This window comes from Scleropages formosus, chromosome 6, assembly GCF_900964775.1.
Source record: "Scleropages formosus chromosome 6, fSclFor1.1, whole genome shotgun sequence".
Taxonomy (NCBI): domain Eukaryota; kingdom Metazoa; phylum Chordata; class Actinopteri; order Osteoglossiformes; family Osteoglossidae; genus Scleropages; species Scleropages formosus.
In genome coordinates, this window is record NC_041811.1 from 12,939,101 (window position 1) to 12,954,201 (window position 15,101).

A 15,101-nucleotide genomic window follows, 5' to 3' on the forward strand; every position below is an offset into this window, starting at 1 on the left:
GCTACAAGTCAATTATTCCATAATTTGCTGGATTTCTTTCAGACATTACTGGGAATCTGAAAACCTGTCCTAAGCCTGGTTGCCATCCACAAGAGAAGCTAACCTGATACTACACATTGCTGAGAGTCAAAAAATATCTGCACTAGCACCAACTCCAGTTTTTCTTCATTTGTAAACAAAACTGCATTGGCAAGAAAGGCACATGTGTATCCCCTGCTGGCAAACAGAAGTATCTGCAACACCACAAACAGATCTACATATAGCACACTTCATGTTTCAAGGGGGGGGATACCATAATGGGGGGGGGGGGGCAACAAAAAAAAAATAATTTTAACAGCATGAATGTGGCTTTCCAAAGGGGTAGCTTTTACAGCTGTCATAGGCATAAGTTTGTGGATTGAGCTCATTTGTTTGTACACCTTAAGGATCTTCATTATCACCATAATCAATAGGCAGTGGCTCAGAAATAGCACAGAACTACAGACTGGAATAAATTAAGATCACACTTCTGTACTAACAGAGAAGCTCTAAAAATAAATACCCTTCCTTCTGCCTTTTGGACTTTTCTGAGATCATGCTTGTGTGATGTGCAGCTCAATAAAGACCTCCACTAAAAAGGCAGAGTGTTAAGGCAGATGCTCAAGACAGTGTCTCTTTTTAAATTTGCACTCTGCTAGAACAGAGCCAAAGTCTAGTTAGTGAAGAGATGTGCAACACAACCACCAAACGATTGCTATGTTCCTCAGGACTCCTCAGATGTGGCTATGTAGAAAGTAGGTTCTAGCACACATCTGTGTCAACCGGTGTAATCTAACATTCTCAGGGCTCATGGAAACACTAGCAAAATACTTTGTGAAATGTCCCATTCCAAATAAGTATGTCAAGGATAATATACAAGACAAGCTAAATGAAGGAAAGTGCACAGATAAGATACTCTGTTGTCCTTCCTGTGCTTGTCATGTAACAGTGGTGTTCATAAACGCAAATCTGAAGATTGAACAGCATATCTGTATATTCTTTCTCAGCTCCAGTTTCAGCTGATAAAATTCTTGATTTCAAACTGAGAATTAAAAAAAGATTCACAGGTTCCCTAATGTTTAGGATAACAGTGTGATAAAGTCCTTTTTTTAGCCTCACACAGAGATCCTCCTGCAGTCCCAAAGTGTGCAATTATTCAGCGTAACGAGTTAGTGTTAAAAAAAAAAAAAAAAAAAAAAGTACCCTTTGTGCTGCCAAGTAAATACTGCAATATTTGTATACTTTTTTCACTGAATATGAAGTGCTTGTGTAGTATTTCAAAAAACCAACATACACACATAGATTCAGCAGCACACAAACAGATTTTTATGCAAAATGATAAAATGCCACTGTATTTCTCCTCTTTCAAACCAGATTTGGGAGTTGAAATCTAAAAGCCTTCTTCCTTGTGCCAGGCAGTGGCTCTCAGTCCTCTAGACCTTCACGGGAAAAGTAGTCCTCAAGTTCACTTAGTCTCTCAATCAGCATGACATCAAGATCAGCGTCATCTGGTTGACCCCTGCGACCTCGCACACGGGGCCCCTTGACGCGCACCTGCCCGACACCAGCCCGTGCCCTCCGTTTCCGCGGCAATGTGAAGTCAGGAAAATCCAGCACGCGCTTGCGCTTTTGTTGCCCAATGCACACCAGGGCTCCATTCTTCTCCTTGGGCTCCTCAAATATAGTCTCTAGGCTCCTGATGAAGACAGGTCACACATGAGGCAACATCAATATATCAAGCAATACAGGAGTCAGGTGCACAGAGAAGGAAATCTATTAGTACCTTACTTTTGGGTACTTTTAGTGTAACGCAGCAATTAAAAGCTTTCGGCTTTCAACGGAAACACCTGCATTAGAAAGATCCCACTCCTGGTGTAGTACCCTTGATTAAGGGACTCATCCTTAACTGATACAGTAAAAACTACCAACACTGTATGTAGGTCACAATACAAAGCTAACACTAAGCCACTTTTGAGAAAGGCATCAAGTAAATGTCAATGTATGATGGCTAAATTATGGTTAAACCACAAGCTATCACAATTCAATATATTCAATGTTCAAAACTAAACTCATCAGTTCCATTCTCTAACCTATGGTTCTGGAACAGACTCTGGACCATCACTACACTGATTTAGACAAACTGTTAATCATAGGGACTGATTATGTTCTGTTTTTAAAGAACGTAGTACGTGAATAAATTGAGAGACATCCATATTATGATGCTTTTACTGACTATGATATAGCAGTTACATTTACAAATGAATCAAGTTACCAACAGCCACCCAGTCCCTATTGCGTTTGTAAGGTGAGGACCCAGCATAAACTGAATATATCCGAAAAGCAATACAATACTCTGTTAAAATTCTCTTTGAACAAAGCACAGAACACAAACCTGTTGGGAGTTGGTGAGCGGTAATTTTTGTTGGTATAAATCTCTTCCAAGCTGAACTCCTTCTTCTTTAATCTGTATGAAAAACAGTAATACTTTGAAAGGAATATACAGTAATGTTACATTTTCCAAAAATGGGCATATAACTGATGACTTGATTATAAATAATTTTTAAACCATTTGGCTGACAATCTTGTCCAAAGTAACTGAACTCTTACTTGACAGAATACTGGAGACAGACGGGATGGATGGATCTGTCTTGTGTCTTTTCTGGTTTCCACAAATATATGAAACTCACCTCTTTGGTTTAGGGAGCCCCATGGGGGTGAGGTTATTGTCTGGTCTGGGAACGGTCTTGCGGATGCGAATTTGAGAGACCCTTTTAGAATGCTGGCCTGGCTGAGCCCCCACATTCTTCTCAAACAGCTCCCCCTGACAAATACAATGCCATAAAGTCATGAAGTACAAAGCCATGTATATGAAACTTAATTTCCCCTATAGTGATACCAAGAAAACAGCATGTAAGGACAAGACTTAAGCAGTGTGGGGACAGTTTGTAAGGAGCAGGAGAACTAAAAAGCAGCAAGTTTAGAGGCTCACCTCTCTGTGCAGTCCAGGGTATTTTACATTAGCATTGGTGATGGCAAAGCTGGGCGCTGCCTGGCTGGTATTGCTGTCCAGATGACTTGACTCGGAGGTGGAACTGGCAGGTGGGTCTAGAACAGCAGGAGGTGTGGACTGCTCAGTCAAGAGCCTGGCTTTGGATGTGCACTGAGAAGGGGGGACGGGACCACTAGCAATAAAGGAGACAAAATGCATAGTTCAGGAGCATCCAAACACCACACGTTCCAGAAAGCAGTCATCTAAACCTAACAAAAGTTGTCACAATCCTATCAACTGACCCTAATTGAGAACTGACAATTGTCAATTGACACTGACAATTTTTAAAAATTCTAATCACCTCGGCTACATTATGTTAAAGTGAATTTGTATCGGGGGGGGGGGGGAATTAAGAAATTGTCCTTGGTCCATTTTTTCCATATGATGTTAGTTATTTAATAATTTCTGAAACAACAAAAATAAATCTGCAGCCTATTAAACTAGGAGGTATGGTGGGTTTGGCCAGTGCCCGCTGTGTGGCGGGTCTGGGGTTTGAGCCCTGCTTGAGGTGCCTTGCAGTGGACTGGCGTCCTGTTCTGGGTGTGTTCACTCCCCCTTCGGCCTTGCACCTCGCGTTGCCGCGTAGTCTCCGGCTCACCGCGACCCCATTCAGGACAAGCAGTTGTGGACATTGGTTGGCTATTGAACTAAATGTTCACATTTTCAAGACAAAAGTAAACATTTACACTTGTTTTTCTATGAAGCTTTTTTTTTTTTTTTTTTTTTAAAAAGTTGACAAGAAAAAGGATGGGGAAACCCCAATTTATAGCAAACATAGGACACTCTCAATGTAGCTAAATTCCACACACAAACAGAATAACTGAAAGCTAAAGCCAGAGAAAAATCCAACACACTACCCTAATGAATAAAAGTATAAAATACCATAATAAGAAAAACTAAAAATAAAAGCTAGACATTATCTTATGTAGTGAACACAACATTGCTCAGTCTTCACAGATGAAAATTAGCTGCTGCCAACTGCCAGATAGGCAGGACTAATGAGATACAGCAGTGGAGAACAGTCAGATGTTTTGTGGAGTCTATGTCTGCTCACCTGGATGATGAGGCTACTGTGCTGGTGCTGCCATCTTGACTGGACTGCTGAGCATAGCTACAGGTGGAAAAAACAGAATAAGAAGCCAGACAAACTAGGGAGGAAGATCTACGACAGAGTGAAAAAGTAGTGCAACACGGGTGTTCAGCTCATCTCCTAGATCTGTTCAACTGAAACCAAGAGAAAAACTTGACATACATTTTATCGCCGCAGTTAAAAATGATTATGTCTTTATTTAGACAATGCCTTTGCTTAAGATGACTGACAATAGGTTTATACAAGGTAGGAGTAATTACATGGATGCAAAATAAATCAGCTGATGACAGTCAATAGTGAGATACTGTATCTTAACTACCAATCAACCAAGCACAGAAAGTCATTTAACATTACAGGTTTCATAATTCTCTGTTCAAAAGTGTTAACTGCATGTGCTGGGTCAATGTAATAGGAAGAAAAGTAGACCTAGATGATGACCTGTATATTTGCAATGTTAATTTCAATGAGAATCTGATAACATAAGACATCCATTAGTGCCAAGGTTGCATAGCCCTGTGCACATATGTTAGGAGCAAGGACACCTACCTGTGATCATTTCCCAGGCCAGGAGGGGCTGTGTGGTCAGGAAGTGGCACAAGAGGAGGAAGCTTGCTCTGGGAGGCCAAAATCTGGCCCAGCATGCAGTGCAGGGCAGAGTACTCAAGGGGTGTGACAGAGGGAAGCCTCCAGTGCCGTGCCCCCAGGCACAGAGCGGATGGTGAGGACAGTGCCATCTCTGTGTGCATGCCGGTTTTTGGGAAGCTACCCTTGCCCAGCAGGGGCACTGGAGATAAGGCAGAGGGAATAGCAGTGGCAGCTCGGAACAACTGACACAGGCTTGGGGGAAGATGAACCTCAATATCTAACAGCTGGCTCAAGGGGGCACTATGTGGGATGAGTGGGGCATGGGGTCCAAGTTCCAGGGGTGCAAGGGGCAGCAGGGGGCTTCCAAGCACCAAGAGTGGCTTCCATAGACGAGACACTCCACCCTCAAGCTCGGGGAGAGCCCCCACTTGAGTCTGATTGGCCCCTTTCAGTTGGGGCCTCTTGGGGGCTTGCAAGTCTTTTGCCCAGCGCTGCTTCATCTTGAAGCTAGAGGGCTGTGGCAAATTGCCTGGCTTTCGGGAAATGTTCCGGAATGACGCAAACAGTCCATCTGACACCTGGGCAAAGGGCATCAGCCGGGCAGCCACCTCAGACAGCTGCCTTAGGAGCAGTTGGCTCTCAAGTGGGACGGTCTTGAGGGCGAGACGGAGGTGCCTGGACAAGCCATTGGCAGGAGTGGTAACTTTGGTAAGCGGCAGGTTAGAGCATGACAACCAGTCGAGCACAGAGACTCCTGTTGCACCAACTGGTTGCACACGTAGCAAAGGGGAAGATGAACCGTACTTCAGTGTGGAAATGCAGGATGACTCAGCACTACTGGGTTTTAGTGACCAGTTGGTTTGCATGGGTTGACGAACAAGATCGGCCCTAGAAGACAACAGCCTGCTACCATGATCACTGCAATGTGCTTTTGGACTGCTGAGAATGTCTGTGCATAGCAGAATTTCTCTACCAATTTTCATCCTCTCCACATCCTCTTCTTCCTTGCAGCTAGACTGAGAGGTGCTTTCATGTTCCTCTCTCCATTGTGGGTCTCTTGTTTCGGTTGTCCTGTAGTCCCTCTTGGTGGGGGGTGACTGGGAAAGGTGGCTGGCGATTGATGGGGTCCAACAAGGGGCCAGAGATAGCTCCAAGGGCAGGATGGGGTCTTCCATGGAAACAGAGTTGGACATATCACTCCATGAACTTCCATTCTCTCCGGTATGAACAGAAAGCGGATGCAATCCGGGGCTGTCAGGTGCTTTCTCTGAATAAACAGATGATGAACATGAAAGACCCATGCCACTTGATAGGCTTCCCTTGTTAGTGAAAGGCTCAGTATAGGTGGAGCTCTCAGGAGCCTCAGTGTTGGAGGAAACCTGGAATTCTGGTGAAAAAGCATGTGAATCCAGTTTCTCCATACAGAGCTTGGGCTGTCCTGTAGAAGTCTCTCCCTCAGGACCACCCTGGGGCTGAAGACAGCTGCTGGCTTCTGTGATCTCAGTCCTAGGGCTCGCTGTCCATCCCACAGAATCCTGTACCTCCAGGCTTCCCATCTCAACATCGAGGTCCTCAAAATCTGATACTGGAGAGTAATTTCCTGGCAGGCATGTCTCAGTTTCTCCCATCACTAAATCCTTGCTGCCACAGCCCTCATGCTCAGTCTCTTCAGCAACACTTGTCTTGACTGAAAAATGGGTGACGGGAGCAAGAGTTTGCCAAGGGTGCTCACAAATGCCTTGCTCATCCGTGCCTGTTTCCACAGCAACTGGATTGCCAGAGGGATGTGATCTCCATGATGATAGCTCAGCACTGACCATCTTTTCACCCTCCCACACACCTGCAGATAGATGTGGAGGGGTGTCTGAAACGTACACTGTTCAAACATTCACATTAAAACAGTTTAAGCAATGAGTTCAATGGCTAAACCTTTTTACTGAGGTAGCGTGCAACGACTATTTAAGTGTAAAAGTATTTAAACGAAACATTAAAGAGAAAAAACTAAAGTCAAGGAGAACGCATTACAGAATTTCAATATTCAAGAGGAATTAGACATCAGACTGAGCATGAGGGCAATATAAAATTGAAAAATACTGGATAATCCTTGATTAGAAACTTCAGATAATACTTCTTAAACAATTACTGTATTGAATCTAGGTTACTTGTGAATTCCAAACAACTGTTCATTAATCACTAAACACTGCATTTTCTATAGACTTTCAGTTATCCACATTTCAATATTTTACAATAATTACCATAGATAAAAGTGCAAGCATTTAAAAACGTGGCATTATTAAGTAAAGGGTAATCTGTACCCTGACCACTGGTGTTCCACATAACACAGAAGAAATTCCGAACAGGGACTAGATGTATGTATCAAGGAAGGAACACAACGTGGCCTTACAGTGACTTTTTTCTGCCACACAAGTACAGGAAATAGTTGGATACCTGCAGACTCACCTTTACTCAGTTCAGGTGACACCGTGGAGTCTACAGGGATGCTAGTACCACCTGCACTGCTAGCCTCCACCTGGCCACTCAGCTTCTGGTACAAAACCTCTACCTGGCTGCTCATCATGGCCAGGCTGCTTCCATGGGCAGCGCTCTGCTCGCAGAGCTGCCCTACCCGCCGCTCCACTGCCTCCAGCCGCTGGCAGAGTGGGCCAAGGCCCCCTGTCAGCAGACTTCTCAGCTCTGCTTGGTGGGTTGACAAGAGTCGCTCCAGCAGCCCAAACTGTGCTCCTGTTGCGCCCGTAGGGGGTTGCAAGGAGTCCTTGACAGAGGGTGCTTGGTGTGGGCTGAGGAGCATGCTCTCTGGAGGTATGACATCAAAAACCCGATACTTGTGAAAAGCTAGCAGTTTAGTCATCTGCACAGTACTAACTGTGACATGAATCTGGGAATCAGAACCCTGTTTAGACTCTTTTTCAGCTTTACCAATTTGCTACCCCATGGGGCGGGGGGACCATCTGATCTCAGTATGATTCCTTACCTTGGCAGTTCTTCTGCATGCCGTGACACTCTATGCCAACAACCTGGAAGGAAAGAAGCTGTCAGCTCAGGTTGCCACTCTTGACCTTAGAGCACAAAACGAAAAACCACAAAAGGGGGGGGGGGGGGGGGGGGGGGGCAGGAAATCCGATATCCAGATTTCCAGCTCGTACCTGAGCCTCTGGTATCTCTCTGGTTGTTGGTCCAGTTGCTCCAATACTGGTGTTTAAGCAGAGGGCCTGAGGTAGTCTACCTGGCTTCCCAGTGCTCATGACCGCAGGCAGAGGGCCAGCCATAGTTGCTCTTAGTCCACTCTCCAGACTGGGGGAACCTCTCCCATCCACTGTCCTGCAGGACTCTGCACCCAGGCTCCCACCATCCATTTGGCCCTCCCCCCAGTGGGGCTCTTTAAGGCCCCTGGGTATGCAGTCCTGGTAAAGCAGTGGCAGGGGCAGTGGCTGGGCCCCCCTGAGGTCAGCTGGGGCAGCAGTCAACATCACACAGGCCTGCAGACCTGGAGCAGAGATCCAGTTAGTCTTTCTTCAATGTCTGGCATTTAAAAAAAATAAATAAAATAAATAAGCAAAACAGTCCAGTCCCTTTTCCACTGAGCCCTTACTAGAAAACATTATTTTCAAGTAGTTAAATATTAGTGTTTTGTACAGCTGACATAAGTTTAACAGCAGGTGATATAGGAGTACAGGAATCCATAGATTCACAAACTTTCGTCATCTGAAATTTCAGTGTAATGCCTCCTGGCATTTAATACCCTATTTCAGTTTCTGTAACAAAAAAAATCTGTTCAATGTAATTTAAGTCAAGCGCGTCCAAAAAAAATTTGACAGTTGCACAAGTGAAACAAAAGTGCAGTAATGTACTATAGTTGGCACTAGTATGCCATCACCTGCTTCCTCTTGGTTGTCCGTGTCGTGTTTGCTATGGTTTGACGGGTTTGTGCAGCGGCAAAGCACCAATGAGTGCCAAGCCTCCACAACTTACAATCAACTGTTCTCTTCTCTCTGTGAGCACAGTAACAGTAAATTGCCTTGTTTATTTTAAAACTGTCTGCACTGAAGATACATTTCCACTGGATATGAGGAAGACCATTTGTTTCCAAAATGTACTGCCTACAAATATACAGATCAATGACCTTAAGTGTTGAACAAGACAGTCATGAATCATACTGAAATCAAATACTGACAGTTAAATGGGTGTTTTGTGTTTAGATATATAGACCTATTACAGTGTTTTAGTGATCTGAGAAAATTTGAGGTTTTCCTAATGCACTGGGAATGCATTTATTATTATTTACTTTTCTTGTTAAAAATAATGGGAAACAGGCTTTTGGTATCTGCAGTTTTCAGGACTGGATTAATTTAATAAATCTAGTATTTGCAGTAATAAGAAAAACGTGAGATTTGTAGAGTCTTTGTTTTAAAAAGAGTTTGTTGCAATTACAGACTGGGTGAAAATTAGATAGGTAAACTGTGGACCATAAGTGAAGATTAATATAATAGTGAGGTATTCCTTTTTAAAAGTTTGATACTTTCAAGTACATTTAAAAAAGAAAAAAGTAAAGCTTATATCTGAACACTACTCATATACCAAGAGAACATAAGAATTTAAAATAGCTACATATGGTGTGTATAATGAATGCAAATAATTCAAGTGCAAACTAAGCTACACTTAGGAAAACTGCCTTTTTATGTTGTTTACAGAACTAAATCAAGTATGAGTTTTTGTTTTAAAATACTTAATGTTATGTATTTATACAATGAACATTGTGCATTTTAAGCTGTAAATAATAGTATGTTGCACTAATTTTCTTTATTGGAAAAATCACAAAGTAATTTGTTTTTGAATTCTTATTTGACCCACTTCCTTTGCAGTACCACTCCAAGGTGTGATCCATTTATTTTTTACTACGCTACAAACCTTCCCTCAAAAGAATGGTATCAGCCGTAAGCAAGCAAGCCATCTGTTCCACCAAGAAACTTTTGGCAGAATCTGCACACAAACTCACTTTTGTGATACCACATAATTCCTTGCATTTCAAAGCAAAAAACAGTAAACCAAGCTCCTGCAAAGTGCAAAGCAAAAAGCAAAGCAAAAAGCATGGGGTAATTATGAATAGTTCACAGCGTCAGTAAAATCAAGTCAAGGCATTTCAAAGCTTCGTATGTTATTTAAATGTTCTAATAAAAACAATGAGCAGCCAGCTGGCTTTGACTTACATATATTCACATCACACTAATAAATCAGCCCATTTTCCCACACCATTATGAAAAAAAGAGAATGTGAAACACCTTGCCAACTGGTGATCACACTGCATAGAGAAAACTCAAAACTCAATTACCACAACCACAGAAAAACCAAGCTTCTCAGTGAGTGAGAGGGAGAGACAGAGTCCACCGCTCTACTCCTGTCCAATATGCAGAGCTATGATGTTGCTGACATTTACATTACATTTTCTCCAAAGCGACATACAACTCGAGAGTAAACAGTGCATTTCACCAACAAATAGAGATACACAGATCTCCAAGGTCGCTCAGTACACCACCACCATTTTTCACCTGGTCGTAATACATGAATAGTTGCACATGCAATTAGTACAGAAAATAATTACAGAATTTATTAGAAGCCCTTGGACCACTCCAAGTAACAATCTAAAATCTTGGTCCCGATTAAGTTGAGAAAATTAAAAATAAACAAAATTAAAAAAAAAAATAAAAAAATTTAAAGAAGCTTTTTTTGGGGGGGGGGGGTTATTGGGTTAGAGTAACAGGAAGTTGTGGAAATGTCATTCATGAAGGGTCTCAAGTATATAAAATGAAAAAATAATGAGTAAACTTACCATGATAGCATGCATGGACTGGCTTGAGTACAATGAAGGCCATGTGTCACATATAAAAATATGAATAATTAGGAAATTAAATCAAAACACAAGTACGATAGAGACTGTAGAGGGCCAGACCACAACTGAGATTGTGAGAGCATGGGTACCCAGTTACAATGTCACTTGGTTCAATTTTCAAATGCAGTCTCGGTTTATTGCGCTACACCAATTGTCATGGGCACAGCCCCGATGCTGCAGATTGTATCAAGTCCCACTGTTCGCCGTAGTACCCTTCTGCCCTATACTTGCAACAAAATGACACAGTATAATAAAAATTTTAGACTCACTTCTCCCCTGATCTCTTAAGTGAATGATAAATGTATAAGTGTTTATGTTTAATAATTTCTGGATAAGAAATGTTGAATAATGGATAAACCTTTACGCAGCTACTCGTGTGATGTATACCGGTTCATATGGTGGAATGTGACAAATAGACTGTATTTAAGAATCATGTGTCTGCATTCAAATCTCTTTAACAGCTGATGTAATGCACTCTTCTTTTCTCTGAGATATACATCCCTTTCGGTGGTGCAGTGGGTTAGACCACAGTCCTGCTCTCCGGTGGGTCTGGGGTTCGAGTCCCGCTTGGGGTGCCTTGCGGCGGACTGGCGTCCCGCCCTAGGTGTGTCCCCTCCCCCTCTGGCCTTACGCCCTGTGTTACCGGGATGGCTCCGGTTCCCTGCGACCCCGTATGGGACGAGCGGTTCTGAAAATGTGCGTGTGTGAATCGACGCCTTATGAACGAGCAACTCATAGTAAAATGGCTTAAGTGTACAAACCTAAGGATCATGTTAGTCACTGTGGGAAAGGAATTAGTTTAATAAAGTTTAACTAATGTAGATGTATTTTGTTCAGAAGATGGCTCAAAACAGTGGGAACACTGAATGCAACACCTGCTTCTATAATAAAATGTGACCGATGCTGCTGTTCCATGGAAATATATTTATGTATATTCATTTAGCAGATGCTTTTCTCCAAAAGCAACATACATCTCATGGAAAATACAATTTGTGCATGATTAAATGCACGTTAAGGACAAGGCTGTCTGTAAGGGTAACCCAAAGTGACACTGCTCAGTGGTGAAACCTGGGGAAAAACAAAAAAAAAAAAAAAAAAAAAAAATCCTCTGCATGGAAATGTGTCAAATCACCTGGGGCGTCACTCATTCTCTCTCTGTGGTTCATCTATTCAACACCTACCCACACCGGTCCGGAGGCACGGACAGCAGGCTCATTTAACATTTTTAAAAGACGAGCCACAAGAAGCTGTTATGTGTTGTTTTTTTTTTGTGGGGGGGGGTTCGCTGCCTTAACTTTTCCATGAATGATCTTAGTTACCATCATCATCACCATCATCGTCGTCGTCGTCGTCGTCGTCGTCATTACCCACCCGCCGCACACGCCACAGCAGAGAGAGTCTAAGACGTGTCATTAGCTAAAAGAGACACCAATTGGCAATATATTTAGCTGAACTAATATTAGATAGTTAGCAGAAGTTTAGTAAGGAGACGGAAATTGAAGTATTTTAGAGAAAAAGATCCAGTTGGCGGGTGTATGCCTACTAGTATGCGCGAGCAGAATCCCGAGACGAAGTGTGCCAGCAGTGCTGCACTCACTTGAGCGGCAATCTCTGGTAGCTACTCTCCGACTCGGTACCGGCCCCCTCCCCCCGCGTCCACAAATTATCTGCAGCCCAGGTTTTTTTTTTTTTCCACCCAAATACAAAATATACTACCTTTGTCTCCAGTCCGAAGTCTTGATTATGAGCCAGTCTGTCCGCGCTTCTACTCAACGGCTCAGCACCACCCGCAATTTCATTCCGTCGTCAGATGAGGTCCTCAGACGTGCGACTGCCGCTTCCGGTACGTAATAGGCTCTTGCGAAGGAGGTGGAGTGTTATGATTGACAGGCAGATCTACCTATTAACCCATTGAAGGTTTTGCTCCATCCAATCGAAAGTGTACAGGCCTACGACCGGAAACAGCTTCCTTCGCTTGGTGTGTGACTGACAGAGATATTTGCATATTAGGATTCGCTACACTTCTGTCTCAGCCAATCGATTACGAGGAAACGTCCCCATTTTTCTCCGGTCGAATGTGTCGATAATCCGGTATTAATAATAGCGCCCACTTTTTAACAGATAGTTACTTCTCACTTTTAAAAAAGTGTTCTGATGCTGTGCTCTCTCTCTCATAAGTGGCACAACCTTTAAAATAGTTTAGTAGATGAAAGCACATACATAGATACCCTCTTTCGGGCTAGATTGCAAACCGGTTTCATGCTCTCGAATTTGCGACAATTAAATAAAACTTTTTTGGAAAAGTGGATTAAATATGGAATGCGAATGGAGTTTGTTCCATTTCCAGTATATAATTTGCAAAAGAGCCATTAATTTTTTTATGTTTATTAATTTTTTTAGTTTTATTAATTACAGTGTAGGTAACAAACTTGTAAAATACAGCGAAACCCGTTATAACCATTATTCCTCTCCTCAGATGTCTCACATCTTATTTTTTTTTACTAAAAATGTTTTGCATTCCTTAAAATGCCATAAAGCTTTCCAGACCCCAGAAGCAAATTGTCCTTGACATGTTTTTTATTCTTGCAGAATGAAAACGTAAAAACGTGTGATACATTGACATTAACTCACTCTGCGACATTCAATTCAAGGTATAGAAGACGATTGTTACAATCTTTCTGTTAAACTTAAGACGAGGCTGTTCAACAAACTTCACATACTTATATTGTAAGGTTTTAGGCCAGAGCCCTTGAAGAGTGCTCCCCGAAAGCTTACGAAAGAGCCTGAAAATACTCACACGCACACTTCTTCTGACCCCTTGCATGTGCTAAACAGCAAATACCCGGCGATGCCTTCAAACTAACGGTATAAAACCCCAAGGTGTGGACTCAGCAGGGTAAAGAGCTCTTTTATTCCGCAATCAAATCCACTTCTCCATCAGGACAGTGGGCCACATTAGCGAGTGCCTTTGCAGTCCCATGTGCAATAAAAACTGCTCATGAAAGGACAACAAGTGAAACACACACACGCGCACACACAGTCTGAAACCACTTGTCCCAAGCAGGGTCATGGCAAGCCGGAGCCTATCCCAGTAACACAGGGCGCAAGGCTGGAGAGGTGTAGGGAACGCACCCAGGATGGGAGGGCAGTCTGCCACAAGGCACCTCAAGCAGGACTCAAACCCCCCACCCACCAGAGAGCAGGACCTGGCTAAACCTGCTTCGCCACCGCACTCCCGCACGAGTGAAATAGCTGCGCAACATTCTGTGAAACATGTGTCCTGTTCTTTGCAAAAGGTTTGTGTTTATCTGCTCTTTTTCCCCCTTATATCTGTGTGTTTTTACTTTCGATGTGTAAATTTCATTGTCCTTGAAGGATAGACCTGCTATGATGCAAAGCAAATTTCGGAGAAACCCGACAATGAAGTTCAATCATATTGTATTTATAATAACATCCTTTTCCGCCATTGCTTAACGTGGGTCAGGCCATGGTGCTTTTTTTTCCTTAAAGAGGGAGCCAGCAGGTTCTAAAAGGATAACACTAGTATGTTGAACCCAGATATAAATATAATAGTTTTATCAGGATGAAGGGAGTATTTTAACTGTGTAATACATTCATAACTAGGCCATCATCTGTACAGGATATTTTTTTATTGAATTTATTTTGCAGAGGTAACAGGATCCAGCTGGAGACAGCTGACAGTGCATTGGTTAGTGCTGCTGCTTTTAGCCCCAAAAGCTGCAGGTTTGAATCCTGTCCCCAGCTGTAGTACTCTAGCAATGTGCTTATCTTAGTATTATTCTAGGAAATATTACCCAGCTGTATAAATGGGTGAATAATTGTAAATTTCTTTTTAGAAAAGTGTGAGCTCAATGAATAAATATTGTATTTTTCCTCCAAAAAACACTTCCCTACATTAAGAGTTGGTAACTAGGTGACAGTGGCATGGGAGTCAGTCACTATCCTCAGAATGATGCTCATGATTACATACACACCATCTGAAACCGCTGGTCCCATACGGGGTCGCGGGGAACCGGAGCCGACCCGGCAACACAGGGCATAAGGCCAGAGGGGGAAGGGGACACACCCAGGACGGGACACCAGTCCGCTGCAAGGCACCCCAAGCGGGACTCGAACCCCAGACCCACCAGAGAGCAGAACTGTGGTCCAACCTACTGTGCCACCACACCACCTTCTTATGATTACATATTTACCTGCATATGTATTAATAATCAGGGGGTGCGGTGGAGCAGTGGGAATGGCTGGGTCTTGCTCTCTGGTGGGTCTGGGGTTCGAGTCCCGCTTGGGGTGCCCTGCGATGGACTGGCATCCCTTCCTGGGTGTGTCCTCTCCCCCTCGGGCCTTACGCCCTGTGTTGCCGGGTTAGGCTCCGGCTCCCCGCGACCCCGTATGGGACAAGCGGTTCAGATAGTGTGTGTGTGTGTGTGTGTGTG

At 43.2% G+C, this 15,101-nt stretch overlaps 1 protein-coding gene across 1 annotated transcript; it reads right to left on the bottom strand.

Moving 5' to 3' along the window:
- Window positions 1-1,223: 1,223 nt before the first annotated feature.
- On the bottom strand, window positions 1,224-12,469 carry LOC108929956 (uncharacterized). The gene is made up of 10 exons (XM_018744911.2): window positions 12,364-12,469; window positions 7,907-8,247; window positions 7,735-7,777; window positions 7,203-7,556; window positions 4,704-6,582; window positions 4,122-4,178; window positions 3,008-3,200; window positions 2,706-2,839; window positions 2,411-2,482; window positions 1,224-1,714 (listed from the first exon to the last, which is right to left on the bottom strand). The coding sequence occupies exons 2-10, from the start codon at window positions 8,228-8,230 to the stop codon at window positions 1,444-1,446; spliced, it is 3,327 nt and encodes a 1,108-aa protein (XP_018600427.2). The 5' UTR covers window positions 8,231-8,247; window positions 12,364-12,469; the 3' UTR covers window positions 1,224-1,443.
- Window positions 12,470-15,101: the final 2,632 nt, after the last annotated feature.